An 18359-nucleotide genomic window follows, 5' to 3' on the forward strand; every position below is an offset into this window, starting at 1 on the left:
CACGCGAGGGGGAATCACCCACCCCGGGGACCCCCCGCCACGCGAGGGGGAATCACCCACCCCGGGGACCCCCCGCCACGCGAGGGGGAATCACCCACCCCGGGGACCCCCCGCCACGCGAGGGGGAATCACCCACCCCGGGGACCCCCCGCCACGCGAGGGGGAATCACCCACCCCGGGGACCCCCCGCCACGCGAGGGGGAATCACCCACCCCGGGGACCCCCCGCCACGCGAGGGGGAATCACCCACCCCGGGGACCCCCCGCCACGCGAGGGGGAATCACCCACCCCGGGGACCCCCCGCCACGCGAGGGGGAATCACCCACCCCGGGGACCCCCCGCCACGCGAGGGGGAATCACCCACCCCGGGGACCCCCCGCCACGCGAGGGGGAATCACCCACCCCGGGGACCCCCCGCCACGCGAGGGGGAATCACCCACCCCGGGGACCCCCCGCCACGCGAGGGGGAATCACCCACCCCGGGGACCCCCCGCCACGCGAGGGGGAATCACCCACCCCGGGGACCCCCCGCCACGCGAGGGGGAATCACCCACCCCGGGGACCCCCCGCCACGCGAGGGGGAATCACCCACCCCGGGGACCCCCCGCCACGCGAGGGGGAATCACCCACCCCGGGGACCCCCCGCCACGCGAGGGGGAATCACCCACCCCGGGGACCCCCCGCCACGCGAGGGGGAATCACCCACCCCGGGGACCCCCCGCCACGCGAGGGGGAATCACCCACCCCGGGGACCCCCCGCCACGCAAGGGGGAATCACCCATCCCGGGGCCCCCCGCCACGCGAGGGGGAATCACCCACCCCGGGGCCCCCCCGCCACGCGAGGGGGAATCACCCACCCCGGGGACCCCCCGCCACGCGAGGGGGAATCACCTACCCCGGGGACCCCCCGCCACGCGAGGGGGAATCACCCACCCCGGGGACCCCCCGCCACGCGAGGGGGAATCACCCACCCCGGGGACCCCCCGCCACGCGAGGGGGAATCACCCACCCCTGGCCCCCCCGCGAGGGGAAATTACCCACCCCTGGCCCCCCCCCGCGAGGGGGAACCACTATATCAGACTTCACGGTAGAAGACACTAAAAACGTATAATCAAAGGGCTGTTGGGAGGGAGAAACTTAATACAATCACTATCATCAATGAAGTAGGACTAGTTAAAATATTGGGACTAAAGGCGGACAAGTCCCCTGGACCTGATGGCCTGCATCTTAGAGTCATAAAAGAAGTGGCTGCAGAGATAGTGGATGCATTGGTTGTAATCTACCACAATTCCCTGGATTCTGGGACGATCCCAGCGGATTGGAAAACTGCAAATGTAACGCCCCTATTTAAAAAAGCAGGAAACTATAGACCAGTTAAGCCTAACATCTGCTGTTGGGAAAATGCTGGAATCCATTATTAAGGAAGCAGTAGCGGGTCATTTGGAAAAGCATGATTCAATCAAGCAGAGTCCGCATGGATTTATGAAGGGGAAATCATGTTTGACAAATTTGCTGGAGTTCTCGGAGGATGTAACGAACAGGGTGGATAAAGGGGAACCAGTGGATGTGATGTATTTGGATTTCCAGAAGGCATTTGACAAGGTGCCACATAAAAGGTTACTGCACAAGATAAAAGCTCACGTGGTTGGGGGCAATATATTAGCATGGATAGAGGATTGGCTAACTAACAGAGAAGAGTCGGGATAAATGGATCATTTCTGGTTGGCAAATAGTAAATAGTGGGGTGCCACAGGGATCAGTGCTGGGTCTTCAACTATTTACAATCTATATTAATGACTTGGATGAAGGGACCGAGATACAAAGATGGGTGGGAAAGCAAATTGTGAGGAAGACACAAAAAATCTGCAAAGGGATATAGACAGGCTCAGTGAGTGGGCAAAAATTTGGCAGATGGAGTATAATGTGGGAAAATGTGAGGTTATCCACTTTGGCAGATAAAATAGAAAAGCAATTTTAATTTAAATGGAAGTATAGAGAGACCTGTGGGTCCTTGTGCATGAAACACAAAGTTAGTATGCAGGTTCAGCAAGGTCAATGGAATGTTGGCCTTTATTGCAAGGGGGATAGAGTATAAAAGTAGGCAAGTCTTGCTACAACTGTACAGGGTATTAGTGAGGCCACACCTGGAGTACTGTGTACAGTTTTGGTCTCCGGATTTAAGGAAGGATATACTTGCATTGGAGGCTGTTCAGAGAAGGTTCACTTGGTTGATTCCGGAGATGAGTGGGTTGACTTATGAAGAAAGGTTGAGTAGGTTGGGAGTTCAGAAGAATGAGGTGTGATCTTATCGAAACATGTAAGATAATGAGGGGGTTCGACAAGGTGAATGCAGAGAGGATATTTTCACTCATAGGGGAAACTAAAATTAGGGGACATAGTCTTAGAGTAAGTGGCCGCCCATTTGAAACAGATGAGGAGGAATTTCTTCTGAGGGTTGTAAATCTGTGGAGGCTGGGTCTTTGAATATATTTAAGGCGGAGATAGACAGATTTGTGAGCGATAAGACAGTGAGAAGTTACGGGGAGCGGGCAGGGAAGTGGAGCTGAGTCCATGATCAGATCAGCCATGATCTTATTGAATGGTGGAGCAAGCTCGAGGGGCCAAACGGTCGACTCCTGCTCCTATTTCTTATGTTCTTATGTTAATCCGAGCCCCCCGCCCCACCAGGCAGTATCACTAACCCCGGGCCCCCCACCCCGCCAAGCAGTATCACTGACCCCGGGCCCCACCAGGCAGTATCACTAACCCCGGGCCCCCCGCCCCGCCAAGCAGTATCACTGACCCCGGGCCCCACCAGGCAGTATCACTAACCCCGGGCCCCCCGCCAGGCAGTATCACTAACCCCGGGCCCCCCGCCAGGCAGTATCACTGACCCCGGGCCCCACCAGGCAGTATCACTGACCCCGGGCCCCCCGCCCCGCCAGGCAGTATCACTAACCCCGGGCCCCCCGCCAGGCAGTATCACTGACCCCGGGCCCCACCAGGCAGTATCACTAACCCCAGGCCCCCCGCCAGGCAGTATCACTGACCCCGGGCCCCCCGCCAGGCAGTATCACTGACCCCGGGCCCCCCGCCAGGCAGTATCACTGACCCCGGGCCCCACCAGGCAGTATCACTGACCCCAGGCCCCCCGCCAGGCAGTATCACTGACCCCGGGCCCCACCAGGCAGTATCACTAACCCCGGGCTCCCCGCCCCGCCAAGCAGTATCACTAACCCCGGGCCCCCAGGCCCCCCGCCAGGCAGTATCACTAACCCCGGGCCCCCCGCCAGGCAGTATCACTAACCCCAGGCCCCCCGCCAGGCAGTATCACTAACCCCAGGCCCCCCGCCAGGCAGTATCACTAACCCCAGGCCCCCCGCCAGGCAGTATCACTAACCCCAGGCCCCCCGCCCCGCCAGGCAGTATCACTGACCCCGGGCCCCCCGCCAGGCAGTATCACTGACCCCGGGCCCCCCGCCAGGCAGTATCACTAACCCCAGGCCCCCCGCCAGGCAGTATCACTAACCCCGGGCCCCCCGCCAGGCAGTATCACTAACCCCAGGCCCCCCGCCAGGCAGTATCACTAACCCCAGGCCCCCCGCCAGGCAGTATCACTAACCCCAGGCCCCCCTGCCAGGCAGTATCACTAACCCCAGGCCCCCCGCCAGGCAGTATCACTAACCCCGGGCCCCCCGCCCCGCCAGGCAGTATCACTAACCCCGGGCCCCCCGCCCCGCCAGGCAGTATCACTAACCCCGGGCCCCCCGCCCCGCCAGGCAGTATCACTAACCCCGGGCACCCCACCCCGCCAGGCAGTATCACTAACCCCAGGCCCCCCGCCAGGCAGTATCACTAACCCCGGGCCCCCCGCCAGGCAGTATCACTAACCCCGGGCCCCCCGCCAGGCAGTATCACTGACCCCGGGCCCCCCGCCAGGCAGTATCACTGACCCCGGGCCCCCCGCCCCGCCAGGCAGTATCACTGACCCCAGGCCCCCCGCCAGGCAGTATCACTGACCCCGGGCCCCCCCGCCCCGCCAGGCAGTATCACTGACCCCGGGCCCCCCCGCCCCGCCAGGCAGTATCACTGACCCCGGGCCCCCTGCCCCCCCCCAGGCAGTATCACTGACCCCGGGCCCCCTGCCAGGCAGTATCACTGACCCCGGGCCCCCTGCCAGGCAGTATCACTGACCCCGGGCCCCCTGCCAGGCAGTATCACTGACCCCGGGCCCCCCTGCGAGGGGAGGGGGAATCACCCACCCTGGGCCGCAGTGACCGGCTCCTCCATCCTCCTCTCCACGGGTGGAATGTGAATAGTGTATGCAAATACGGTGCCACCATTGGTGCCGGCCCACAGTGATGGTCCATGATAGGAACCTGCAACAAAAGAGAGTCCAATAAGAGCAGCTTGTAGACAGAATGCAGCTTAAAGTTACTCGTCTGGAACAGCCTGAGTCACGCCTCCCGCCCACATTGTGTAGAGAGACCTCCAGAAGGCTTTTGATAAGGTTCTACACAAGTGATATTTAGCCAAAATAAAAGTTTGTGAAATTGGAGGTAACCTGGTGACCTGGATGGATAATTGGTTGGGAGAAGACGAAGTGGGGATAGAGAGAGACATAGGATGGGACTAGTGGTGTTCACTCGGGGTCACAGACTTTCACTATATTTATCAATGACTTGGATGAAGTAACAGAGAACCGTATTTTGCAGAAGACACCACGTTAGGAGGCCCAGGAAGTGGAGTAGATAGGAACAGTTACAAAGGGACAGTGAGTGGCCAAGACCACAGGGGATTTGGGTAATCCCTGCAAAATCATGTGGCCAGTTGACCGTGTGTGTAACCCAGCACCCAATGATGGATAAAAGCAGTTTATGGCTGGGTGTGTCCCACGAAGAGAGAGACTCACAGAATATGCAGCTCCAGTGACACATTGAATGAGGTTTAGATTAAACGAGGTTTCTGCAGTCACTAATCCCCAGGATCAACTGCTCAGTCATTAATGTTCTCTCACCATCTCGTACAAAGGAATCTGCAAAGTACAGTGAGCGGACGAATCCGGTGAAGGAGTCATCAGCAGAACGGGCCTCGATCCTCCGCTGCACTGGGGCCAGCTCCATCTCGTTCAGCACTTCGCGGTCCAGCTTGGCATTGGCCTCCTGCACCTGGAGAGAGAGAGAGAGGGAATGCTCACATCACACACCAAGGGTGGAACAGACAACTTGATAATCAGCCATCTCCATCAGCCCAGCAACCCCATTCCGAACCTCATAACAAAAACGGAACACAGAAACTAAACCTGCACCAAAAGGAATTTCACAAAGGGTTTCATGAAAGGCTTGAGTCACACTCAAAGCTGCAGGGATTGAGAAAAAAATATTTACTGATCGTCAAACTGGCTGTAAGATAGTGATCTCTCGTCTACCGCTCCCTCAAAAATAAAACCAAAAGCAGGGTTATGGAAGGATTATATTTCCCAGTCTATCAGTACTCCATGTCCAAGGATAACGGACAAGGCTTCAGTGACTTCTGGTAATAATGGGAGAGGCACTGGGATGGTGTGGAAGCTGGGACTGCGATGTTATCAATGAAGCCACAATACAGCCACTTCCTGGATTTACCACAGGCCTCTCAAAGCCCACACAGCTCTGCTCAGGTAGTAAGGAGTCAGCTTCAAACTCTCAGCAGGCAAGTGTTGAACACCATCTGCTGGATTTGGACAGAAGTGCTGCTTTATACACCATACAATCAATCAATGTTGGCAATTTGAGCACATGATCTTTTCAGGGACCTTCTGTTTATACAAGTTTCACCCTTTAACATCCAGCTCAGGACACACTAAGCCCAATGCACACCAGCCAGGAACACAATCATCAAACACTCTCCGGGCAAGTACAACACGGGGTTAGATACAGAGTAAAGCTCCCTCTACACTGTCCCATCAAACACTCCCAGGGCAGGTACAGCACGGGGTTAGATACAGAGTAAAGCTCCGTCTGGCACATGCGGGTCGTGTCTGAGAGCACTGAGTGCCCAAAAGCACCATTTCCACGTCTCACCATGATGCCAGCAGGTGTTTCAGATGGGACCATGAACATAACAACCCCCATTCTCCGACAGACGCTTAGCACACCCATCACTCCTCACCCCCCCCCCACTTCAGTGACCCTCAGAAGTACTCCCGCCCCCCAGGTCACCCTCAGTCATGCCCCACCCCAAAGACGCAGGGCCGCCCCTTACCTTGGCAGCATTGTTGCCAGGTACCAGTCGCTTCCTCGCAGACGCTCTGGTTCCCCGAATCCGCCGGAAAGAATGTCGCAACGATTTCTTAATCGATTTTACTCTTGAGAGGGGCCCCTCGAGGGCCAGCTGGTCACTGGGGTGCAGTGTACATCTATAGAGAGAGAGAATAAAGCAAGCTCAGATCATGCTCAGTAATTCGACTGCCACACAACACACACCAGAAGGGATCCAACCCCGTGCTGTACCTGCCCTGGGAGTGTTTGCTGCTGACACTGGGTTCCATTCCCTGCAGGAAACTATTCCCTGTGCATATTCATCTAAAATTCTGTCTGCTGACAGTCCCCGATGAAAACACTGAACATCTGAAATTTCCCCTGGATGCAGGGAGTGATCCCACCTGGTCGGGTGGTGGTCCCTGCCCTTCACTGCTTCCTTTATACCCCAGACCTGCTTCTCAGTGGATTATGAGCTCTTCAATGGTCCAGTGGGTGGGATGAATGTAAGTGAGCTGTGGAGATGGTCCCAGGATGACAGCAGCATGGAGCCAAACTGTTCAGTGACAAGTGTTTGAAAATATAATAAATCTTGCAGTAGTCAGATTATTATATGGAAGTTGTGTATTTTGTTATCATTTCCCTCCCAGTGGTGTCCGTCAATTGAGCCCTATACTCATCATCATAGGCAGTCCCTCGGAATCGAGGAAGACTTGCTTCCACTCTTAGCATGAGTTCTTATGTGGCTGTACAGTTCAATACGAGAACCACAGTCCCTGTCACAGGTGGGACAGATAGTCGTTGAGGGAAGGGGTGGGTGGGACTGGTTTGCCGTTCGCTCCTTCCGCTGCCTGCGCTTGATTTCTGCATGCTCTCGGCGACGATACTGGAGGAGCTCAGCGCCCTCCCTGATGCACTTCCTCCACTTAGGGCGGTCTTTGGCCAAGGGCTCCCAGGTGTCAGTGGGGATGTCGCACTTTATCAGGGAGGCTTTGAGGGTGTCCTTGTAACGCTTCCTCTGCCCACCTTTGGCTCGTTTGCCGTGGACGAGTTCCGAGTGGAGCGCTTGCTTTGGGAGTCTCGTGTCTGGCATGCAGACAATGTGGCCTGCCCAGTGGAGCTGATCAAGTGTGGTCAGTGCTTCAATGCTGGGGATGTTGGCCTGGACGAGGACGCTAATGTTTGTGTGTCTGTCCTCCCTCCCAGGGAATTTGCAGGATCTTGCGGAGACATCGCTGGTGGTATTTCTCCAGCGACTTGAGGTGTCTACTGTATATGGTCTATGTCTCTGGACCATACAGGAGGGCGGGTATTACTACGGCCCTGTAGACCATGAGCTTGGTGACAATTTTGAGGGACTGATCTTCAAACACTCTTTTCCTCAGGTGACCGAAGGCTACACTGGCGCACTGGAGGCGGTGTTGGATCTCGTCGTCGATGCCTACTCTTGTTGATAGGAGGCTCCCGAGATAGGGGAAGTAGTCCACGGTGTCCAGGGCCGTGCCGTGGATCTTGATGTCTGTGGGGCAATGCTGTGCAGCGAGGACAGGCTGGTAGAGGACCTTTGTCTTACTAATGTTTAGCGTAAGGTCCATGCTTTCATATGCCTCAGTAAACACGAGTACTATGTCCTGGAGTTCAACCTCTGTGTGCACAGACGCAAGCATCGTCCGCGTACTGTAGCTCAATGGCAGAGTTTGGGATGGTCTTGAACCTGGCCTGGAGACGGCGAAGGTTGAACAGCTTCCCACTTGTTCTGTAGTTTAGCTCCACTCCTGCGGGGAGTTTATCAACTGTGAGGTGGAGCATGGCAGCAAGGAAGATTGAGAAGAAGGCTGGGGCAATGACGCAGCCCTGCTTGACCCCGGCCCGGTCCTATTATAGAAAGTAGGAGAGAGTCAGATAGAGACTACATGAGGTGGGCGAGAGAGAGAAAAAGAGAGAGAGAGAGAGAGAGAGAGAGAGAGAGAGAGAGAAAAAAAGGAGAGAGAGAGAGAAAAAGAGAGAAAAAGGAGAGAGAGAGAGAGAGAGAGAGAGAGAGAGAGAGAGAGAGAGAGAGAGAGAAAAAGAGAGAGAGAGAGAGAGAGAAAAAGAGAGAGAGAGAGAGAGAGACACTACATGAGGTGGGAGAGAGAGAGTGTGAGAGTGTGTGAGAAACTACAGGAGGTGGGACAGAGAGCGAGAGGGGAGCTGCGTGGTGAGTCAGGAGGTCGGAGGAGGCCTATAAAGGCCCAGCATCATTCATGGCCAGCGGGGAACAGCGCGGGGAATCAGGAGGCCGGAGAAGAGGCCTATAAAGGCCAGCAGGTACAGCTGCAGCAGGGTGAGAAGGCAAAAAAGTAGAAAGAAATCGAAAGGTGACATCACAGCCAAGGGGGTAAGTGATTGGCAAGTAGTTTTCCTTTTTCTTTTCTTTATCAGTAAGTAACCTTTTAGCCTTATTGTTGCCAAATTAAGTTGATCTAGGGGTTAAGACATGGCAGGAGAGCTCGGACACGTGTTATGCTCCTCCTGTACTCTCTGGGAAGTCAGGGACACTTCCGGTGTCCCTAACGACTACGTGTGCGGGAAGTGTATCTGGCTGCAGCTCCTGACTGACCGCGTTGCGGCACTGGAGCTGCGGATGGATTCACTCTGGAGCATGCACGATGCTGAGAATGACGTGAATAGCATGTTTAGTGAGTTACCGCAGGTAAAGGATACACAGCCAGATAGGGAATGGGTGACCAACAAGAGCAGTGCAAGGAAGGTAGTGCAGGGGTCCCCTGCGGTCATCCCCCTGCAAAACAGATGCACCGCTTTGAGTACTGTTGAGGGGGATGACTCATCAGGGGAGAGCAGCAGTAGCAGCCAAGTCCATGGCACCGTGAATGGCTCTGCTGCACAGGAGGGCAGGAAAAAGAGTGGGAGAGCGATAGTGATAGGAGATTCAATTTTAAGGGGAATATATAGACGTTTCTGCAGCCGTAACCGAGACTCCAGGATGGTATGTTGCCTCCCTGGTGCAAGGATCAAGGATGTCTCAGAGCGAGTGCAGGACATTCTGAAAAGGGAGGGTGAACAGCCAGTTGTCGTGGTGCATATAGGTAAAAAATGGGATCAGGTCCTACAAGACGATTGCTACCGGTGCCACGTGCTAGTCAGAGTAGGAATCGCAGGATAGCTCAGATGAATACATGGCTTGAGGAGTGGTGCAGTAGGGGGGGGATTCAAATTCCTGGGACTATGGAACCGGTTCTGGGGGAGGTGGGACCAGTACAAACTGGACGGTCTGCACCTGGGCAGGACCGGAACCAATGTCCGAGGGGGAGTGTTTGCTAGTTGGGGAGGAGTTAAACTAATATGGCAGGGGGATGGGAACCTATGCAAGGAGACAGAGGGAAGTAGAATGGGGGCAGAAGCAAAAGATAGAAAGAAGAAAAGTAAAAGTGGAGGGCAGAGAAATCTAAGGCAAAAAGCAAGAAGGGCCACATTACACCAAAATTCTAAAAGAGGCAAAGTGTGTTAGAAAGACAAGCCTGAAGGCTCTGTGCCTCAATGAAAGGAGTATTTGGAATAAGGTGGACGAATTAACTGCGCAGATAGCAGTTAACGGGTATGATGTAATTGGCATCACGGAGACATGGCTCCAGGGTGACCAAGGCTGGGAACTTAACATCCAAGCGTATTCAGCATTTAGAAGGATAAACAGAAAGGAAAAGGAGGCAGGGTGGCATTGCTGGTTAAAGAGGAAATTAATGCAATAGTAAGAAAGGACATTAGCTTGAATGATGTGGAATCGGTATGGGTGGAGCTGCGGAATACCAAGCGACAGAAAACACTAGTGGGAGTTGTGTACAGACCAAACGGTAGTAGTAAGGTTGGGGACAGCATCAAACAAGAAATTAGGGATGCATGCAATAAAGGTACAGCAGTTATCATGGGTGACTTTAATCTACATATTGATTGGGCTAACCAAACTGGTAGCAATGCAGTGGAGGAGGATTTCCTGGAGTGTATTAGGGATGGTTTTCTAGACCAATATGTCGAGGAACCAACCAGGGAGCTGGCCATCTTAGACTGGGTGATGTGTAATGAGAAAGGACTAATTAGCAATCTTGTTGTGCGAGACCCCTTGGGGAAGAGTGACCATAACATTATTCTTTATTAGGATGGAGAGTGACACAGTTAATTCAGAAACTAGGGTCCTGAACTTAAGGAAAGGTAACTTCGATGGTTTGAGGCGTGAATTGGCTAGAATAGACTGGCAAATTATACTTAAAGGGTTGATTGTGAATAGGCAATGGCAAACATTTAAAGATCACATGGATGAACTTCAGCAATTGTACATCCCTGTCTGGAGTAAAAATAAAACAGGGAAGGTGGCTCAACCGTGGCTAACAAGGGAAATTAAGGATAGTGTTAAATCCAAGGAAGAGGCATATAAATTGGCCAGAAAAGCATCAAACCCGAGGTCTGGGAGAAATTAAAATTCAGCAGAGGAGGACAAAGGGTTTAATTAAGAGGGGGAAAATAGAGTACGAGAAGAAGCTTGCCAGGAACATAAAAACTGATTGCAAAAGCTTCTATAGACATGTGAAGAGAAAAAAATTAGTGAAGACAAACATAGGTCCCTTGCAGTCGGATTCAGGTGAATTTATAATGGGGAACAAAGAAATGGCAGACCAATTGAACAAATACTTTGGTTCTGTCTTCACGAAGGAAGACACAAATAACCTTCCGGAAGTACTAGGGGACCGAGGGTCTAGTGAGAAGTATGAACTGAAGGATATCCTTATTGGGCGGGAAATTGTGTCAGGGAAATTGATGGGATTGAAGGTCGATAAATTACCAGGGCCTGATCGTCTGCATCCTAGAGTACTTAAGGAAGTGGCCCTAGAAATAGTGGATGCATTGGTGATCATTTTCCAACAGTCTATCGACTCTGGATCAGTTCCTATGGACTGGAGGATAGCTAATGTAACACCACTTTTTAAAAAGGGAGGGAGAGAAAAAGCAGACCGGTTAGCCTGACATTAGTGGTGGGGAAAATGTTGGAATCAATTATTAAGGATGAAATAGCAGCGCATTTGGAAAGCAGTGAAAGGATCAGTCCAAGTCAGCATGGATTTATGAAGGGGAAATCATGCTTGACAAATCTTCTGGAATTTTTTGAGGATGTAACTGGTAGAGTGGACAAGTGAGAACCAGTGGATGTGGTGTATTTGGACTTTCAAAAGGCATTTGACAAGGTCTCACACAAGAGATTAGTGTGCAAAATCAAAGCACATGGTATTGGGGGTAATATACTGACATGGATAGCGAACTGGTTGGCAGACAGGAAGCAGAGTGTCGATATAAACGGGTCCTTTTCAAAATGGCAGGCAGTGACTAGTGGAGTGCCACAGGACTCAGTGCTGGGACCCCAGCTCTTTACAATATACATCAATGATTTGGATGAAGGAATTGAGTGTAATATCTCCAAGTTTGTAGATGACACTAAACTGGGTGGCGGTGTGAGCTGTGAGGAGGACGCTAAGAGGCTTCAGGGTGACTTGGACAGGTTAGGTGAGTGGGCAAATGCATGGCAGATGCAGTATAATGTGGATAAATGTGAGGTTATCTACTTTGGGGGCAAAAACACAAAGACAGATTATCTGAACGGTGGCAGATTAGGAAAAAGGGAGGTGCAATGAGACCTGGGTGTCATGGTTCATTAGTCATTGAAAGTTGGCATACAGGTACAGCAGGCGGTGAAGGCGGCAAATGGTATGTTGGCCTTCATAGCTAGGGGATTTGAGTATAGGAGCAGGGAGGTCTTACTGCAGTTGTACAGGGCCTTGGTGAGGCCTCACCTGGAATATTGAATTCTGTTTTGGTCTCCTAATCTGAGGAAGGACGGCCTTATTATTGAGGGAGTGCAGCAAAGGTTCACCAGACTGATTCCCGGGGTGGCTGGACTGACATATGAGGAGAGACTGGATCAACTGGGCCTTTATACATTGGAGTTTAGAAGGATGAGAGGGGATCTCATTGAAACGTATAAGATTCTGACGGGACGGGACAGGTTAGATGCGAGTAGATTGCTCCTGATGATGGGGAAGTCCAGAACCAGGGGACACAGTCTTAGGATAAGGGGTAGGCCATTTAGGACTGAGATGAGGAGAAACTTCTTCACTCAGAGTTGTTAACCTGTGGAATTCCCTGCTGCAGAGAGTTGTTGATGCCAGTTCATTGGATATATTCAAGAGGGAGTTAGATATGGTCCTTACAGCTAAGGGGATCAAGGGGTATAGAGAGAAAGCAGGAAAGTGGTACTGAGGGAATGATCAGCCATGATCTTATTAAATGGTGGTGCAGGCTCGAAGGGCCGAATGGCCTACTCCTGCACCTATTTTCTATGTTTCTAAACTATAGGAGGTGGGACAGAGGGAGAGTGAGAGAAACTATAGGAAATGGGACAGAGTCTGAGAAGAGGTGGGACAGAAGAGGTGGGACAGAAGAGACCATCATAAAACTGACCAGTTTCTGCTCACGGAAATGCAGAGTTAATACAATTGGGTTTTGACGAGCAGAGTTTCAGCAGGTATCTGCTACATTGTCCCATAAGCTTAGCGAGACAAGCCAAACTTGCAAACAGGGATTCTGTGACATGAAACTGGTGTTTTGTAAGCCTGTAGGTTGCAGCGCAGGAGTGGGGGTGTGGGGTGGGAGACAGAGACTGAAGGAGGGGAGAACTGCTACACACCAAGTTAGAGCAGGACACTGCATGATGTGTCTCGAGGGGATCGAGGAGTGCGGTGTGAGTGCGGGAGCGAGCTGATTGTGGCGAGGCAAGGGCACTGGGACCTTGGCAATGACGGGACCAACAGTCCATCCCCTTAACCAACGAGATTTAAGGATTGAGACAGAAACAGGAACGAAGGATAGTGAATTAGTCACATCAGAGAGAGAGAGAGAGAGAGAGAGAGAGAGAGAGAGAGAGAGAGAGAGAGAGAGAGAGAGTTGGGGGGGGGGGGGGGGGGAATATATCCAACAATTTACCACCTGTAGAAATGAGACTCCTGAGAGAATTGTTCCCTTTTTGGGCTGGATGGGCATTGCAGGAACATCAAACTAGTCATTAAAAAGGTACTTGCACCATTAACTATATGGCCGTCCAGCAGGCAGTCAGTCAGGTTCCACGTAAGAGACAGCCAAAATTAAAGCTCATGGAATTGAAGGCAAATTATCGACCTGGTTAGGAGATTGGTTAGATGGTAGGAGACAGAGAGTAGGGATAATGTGTAGGTACTCAAATTGGAAGGAAGTGACTAGTGGTGTCCCACAAGGATGTGTGCTGGGGCCTCAATTATTCACTGTTTTTATTAATGACTTACATAACACAATACAGAGCCATATATCCAAGGTTGCAAATTATACAAAAATTGATGGTAAAGCAAGCAGAGTCTTGAGAAGTAGCAGCAGGGACTGTGGATGCATTGGTTGTGATTTACCAAAATTCGCTGGATTCTGAGGAGGTCCCAGCTGATTGGAAAACTGCAAATCTAATGCTCCTATTTAAAAAAGGAGTCATTCAAACAGCAGGAAACTATAGACCAGTTAGCCCAACATCTGTGGTTGGGAAAATGTTGGAGTCCATTCTGAAAGAAGCAGTAGCAGGATATTTGGAAAAGCATAATTCGGTCAGGCAGAGTCAGCATGGATTTATGAAGGGGAAGTCATGTTTGACAAATTTGCTAGAATTCTTTGAGGATGTAACGAGCAGGGTGGATAAAGGGGAACCAGTGGATGTAGTGTATTTGGATTTTCAGAAGGTATTTGACAAGGTGCCACATAAAAGGTTACTGCACAAGATAAAAGTTCATGGGGTTGGGGGTAATATATTAGCATGGATAGAGGATTGGCTAACTAACAGAAAACAGAGTCAGCATAAATGTCTCGGTTGGTAATCAGTAACGAGTGGGGTGCCGCAGGGATCAGTGCTGGGACCCCAATTATTTACAATCTATATTAACGACTTGGAAGAAGGGACCGAGTGTAACGTAGACAAGTTTGCTGATGATACAAAGATGGGAGGAAAAGCAATGTGTGAGGACACAGACAGGCTAAGTGAGTGGGCAAAAATTTGGCAGATGGAGTATAATGTTGGAAAGTGTGAGGTCATGCACTTTGGCAGAAAAAAATCAAAGAGCAAGTTATTATTTAAATGGAGAAAGATTGCAAAGTGCCGCAGTACAGCAGGACCTGGGGATACTTGTGCATGAAACACAAAAGGTTAGTATGCAGGTACAGCAAGTGATCAGGAAGGCCAATGGTATCTTGGCCTTTATTGCAAAGGGGATGGAGTATAAAAGCAGGGAAGTCTTGCGACAGAAATATAAGGTATTGGTGAGACCACACCTGGAATAGTGTGCGCAGTTTTGGTTTCCATAGTTACAAAAGGATATACTTGCTTTTGGAGGCAGTTCAGAGAAGGTTCACTAGGTTGATTCCAGAGATGAGGGAGTTGACTTATGAGGAAAGGTTGAGTAGATTGGGCCTCTACTCATTGGAATTCAAAAGAATGAGAGGTGGTCTTATCAAAACGTATAAGATTATGAGGGGGCTTGACAAGGTGGATGCAGAGAGGATGTTTCCACTGATGGGGGAGACTAGAACTAGAGGGCATGATCTTAGAATAAGGGGTTGCCCATTTAAAACTGAGATGGAGAAATTTCTTCTCTGAGGGTTGTAAATCTGTGGAATCTACTGCCTCAGAGAGCTGTGGAAGCTGGGACATTGAATAAATTTAAGACAGAAATAGACAGTTTCTTAAACGATAAGGGGATAAGGGGTTATGGGGAGCAGGCGGGGAAGTGGAGCTGAGTCCATGATCAGATCAGCCATGATCTTATTGAATGGCAGAGCAGGCTCGAGGGGCCGTATGGCCTACTCCTGCTCCTATTTCTTATATTCTTATGGGAGATGGGAACATAATATTACAGAGACATTGATAGATTCAGTGAATGGGCAAAACTATGACAGATGGATTTCAATGAAGGTAACTGAGGTCATCCATTTGGATTAAAAAAAAGTATAAATCTGCGTATTATTTAAACGGTGAAAAGCGAGGAACAGAGGAGGCCCAAAGAGATTTAGAAGTCCATGTACACAGATCACTAAAATGTAGTTAGTTACAAAAAAATCAAAAAGATGAAATATGAAAGATGAAATATTAAAGATGTAATAGCAGCACATTTGGAAAGCAGTGACAGGACCGGTCCAAGTCAGCATGGATTTATGAAAGGGAAATCCTGCTTGACAAATCTTCTAGAATTTTTTTGAGGATGTAACTAGTAGGGTGGACAAGGGAGAACCAGTGGATGTGGTGTAGTTGGATTTTCAAAAGGCTTTTGACAAGGTCCCACACAAGAGATTGCTGTGCAAAATTAAAGCACATGGTATTAGGGGTAATGTACTGACGTGGTAGAGAACTGGTTGGCAGACAGGAAGCAGAGAGTCGCGGTAAACGGGTCCTTTTCAGAATGGCAGGCAGTGACTAGTGGGGTGCCGCAGGGTTCAGTGCTGGGACCCCAGCTATTTACAATATACATCAATGATTTGGATGAAGGAATTGAATGTAATATCTCCAAGTTTGCAGATGACACTAAGCTGGATGGCGGTGTGACGTGTGAGGAGGATGCTAAGAGACTGCAGGGTGACTTGGACAGGTTAGGTGAGTGGGCAAATGTATGGCAGATGCAGTATAATGTGGATAAATGTGAGGTTATCCACTTTGGTGGCAAAAACAGGAAGACAGATTATCTGAATGGTGACAGATTAGGAAAAGGGGAGGCGCAACGACACCTGGGTGTCATGGTACATCAGTCATTGAAGTTTGGCATGCAGGTACAGCAGGTGGTGAAGGCAGCAAATGGTATGTTGGTCTACATAGCTAGGGGATTTGAGTATAGGAGCAGGGAGGTCTTATTGCAGTTGTACAGAGCCTTGGTGAGGTCTCACCTGGAATAGTGTGTTCAGTTTTGGTCCCCTAATCTGAGGAAGGACGTTCTTGCTATTGAGGGATTACAGCGAAGGTTCACCAGACTGATTCCCAGGATGGCAGGATGACATATGAGGAGAGACTGGATCAACTGGGCTTGTATCCACTGGAATTTAGAAGAGGGGATCTCATAGAAACATAAAATTCTGATGGGATTGGACAGGTTAGAGGCAGGAAGAATGTTTCTGTTGCTGGGGAGTTCCAGAACACAGTCCAAGAATAAGGGGTAAGCCATTTAGGACCGAGATGAGGAGAAACTTCTTCACTCAGAAAGTGGTTAACCTGTGGAATTCTCTACCACAAAAAGTCGTTGAGGCCACTTCGTTAGATATATCCCTTACGGCCAAAGGGATCAAGGGGTATGGAGAGAAAGCAGGAAAAGAGTACTGAGGTTGAATGATCAGCCATGATCTTACTGAATGGTGGTACAGGCTCAAATGGCCTGCTCATGCACCTAATTTCTATGTTTCGAATGGAATGTTTGCCTTGATAACTAGTGGGCTATAAAGGGAATTTTTGCTACAGCTATACAAAGCCCTGGTTAGATCACCCCTGGAGCACTGTGTACAGTTCTGGGCACCGCACCTTAGAAAGGATAGATTGACCTTGGATGGAGGCAGCGCAGATTCACCGTAAGTTACCGGGTGTCCAAGGGTTAGAGTATGAGAGATTACAAGAACTTGTATTCCCTGGAATATAGAATGTTACGGGGCGATTTGATTGCATTTCTTAGTTTTTTTGAAAGGAACTGATAGGGGGGTAATAACTTTTATTTATATAACGCCTTTAACGTAGTACAACGTCCCAAGGCGCTTCGCAACAAGACAAGACACAACAGATAAATCTGACACCAAGCCATAAAAGAAGAAATTAAGGCAGATGACCAAATGCTTGTTTAAAGAAGGAAAGGAGGAAAGACAGATAGAGAGATGGAGAGGTTTAGGGAGGGAGTTCCAGAGCTCAGGGCCCAGACAGCTGAAGGCACGGCCACCAATGGTGGAGCAGTTATAATGAGGGATGTTCAAGAGGGCAGAATTTGAGGAGTGCAGACAGCCTGTAGGGTTGTGAGGTTGAAAAAGATTACAGAGATCAGGAGGGGCAAGGACATGAGTGCTTAAGTAAGCAAGGATGAGAATTTTGAAACCGAGGCATTGTTTAACCGGGAGCCAATGTAGGTCAGAAAGCACAGGGGTGATGGGTGATCGGGACTTGGTGCAGGTTAGTACACGGGCTGCTGAGTTTTGGATCACCTCAAGTTTATGTAGTGTAGAATGTGGGAGGCCAGCCAGGAGTGAGTTGGAGTAATCAAGTCTAGAGATAACAAAGGCATGAGTGAGGGTTTCAGCAGCAGAAGAGCTGAGGTAGGGGCAGAGACGGGCAATGTTACGGAGGGTGGAAAAAGGCGGCTTTAATTATGCTGCAGATATGTGGCTGGAAACTCATTTAGGATCAAATATGACGCCTAGGTTGCGAACAGTCTGGTTCACTCTCAGATAGATGCTCGGGAGAGGGATGGAGTCGGTGGCTAGGGAATGCAGTTTGTGGCAAGTGTTATATATGTAAACCTGTAAATACCATGTCTAACCACCAGAGGGCTTATCCCCTGGAGACCCAAGGGATCCCACAATCCCTTGAGAGCACCTGTATATAAGGAGGCCTCACAGGCTGAAGAGGCACTCAGATCTGTAATAAAGGACTACGGTCACACCTTACTTTGAGCTTGCAGTATCTAGTCTGACTCTTTATTCAAGACATAACAACTGGCGACGAGATACAGATGACGAACCCCACCGCAACAATGCAGAGAACTATGGGCATCCTGGAGAAATTTTCGGAGGGAGATGATTGGGAAACCTTCGTGGAGCGACTCGACCAATACTTCGTGGCCGAGTTGGAAGGAGAAGTGAACGCTGCCAAACGAAGGGCGATCCTCTTCACCGTTTGCGGGGCACCAACGTATGGCCTCATGAAAAACCTGCTCGTTCCATGGAAACCCACAGAAAAGTCATAAGATGAGTTGTGCACACTGGTCCAGGAGCATCTAAACCTGAAGGAAAGCGTTCTGATGGCGAGATATCAGTTCTACACTTACAAGA

At 50.7% G+C, this 18359-nt stretch overlaps 1 protein-coding gene across 1 annotated transcript in view; it reads right to left on the reverse strand.

Annotated features, from left to right (window-relative positions):
* LOC139226188 (LLGL scribble cell polarity complex component 2-like) overlaps positions 1–18359 on the reverse strand; it is a 171844-nt gene that overhangs the window by 15045 nt on the left and 138440 nt on the right. The window contains exons 13-15 of the mRNA XM_070856820.1: positions 6244–6397; positions 5018–5168; positions 4263–4379 (exon numbers count right to left, since the gene is read on the reverse strand). Of these exons, the coding sequence (XP_070712921.1) occupies positions 4263–4379; positions 5018–5168; positions 6244–6397 (422 nt within the window). The remainder of the gene's footprint in view (positions 1–4262; positions 4380–5017; positions 5169–6243; positions 6398–18359) is intronic.

This window comes from Pristiophorus japonicus, chromosome 16, assembly GCF_044704955.1.
Source record: "Pristiophorus japonicus isolate sPriJap1 chromosome 16, sPriJap1.hap1, whole genome shotgun sequence".
In the NCBI taxonomy this organism is placed as follows: domain Eukaryota; kingdom Metazoa; phylum Chordata; class Chondrichthyes; family Pristiophoridae; genus Pristiophorus; species Pristiophorus japonicus.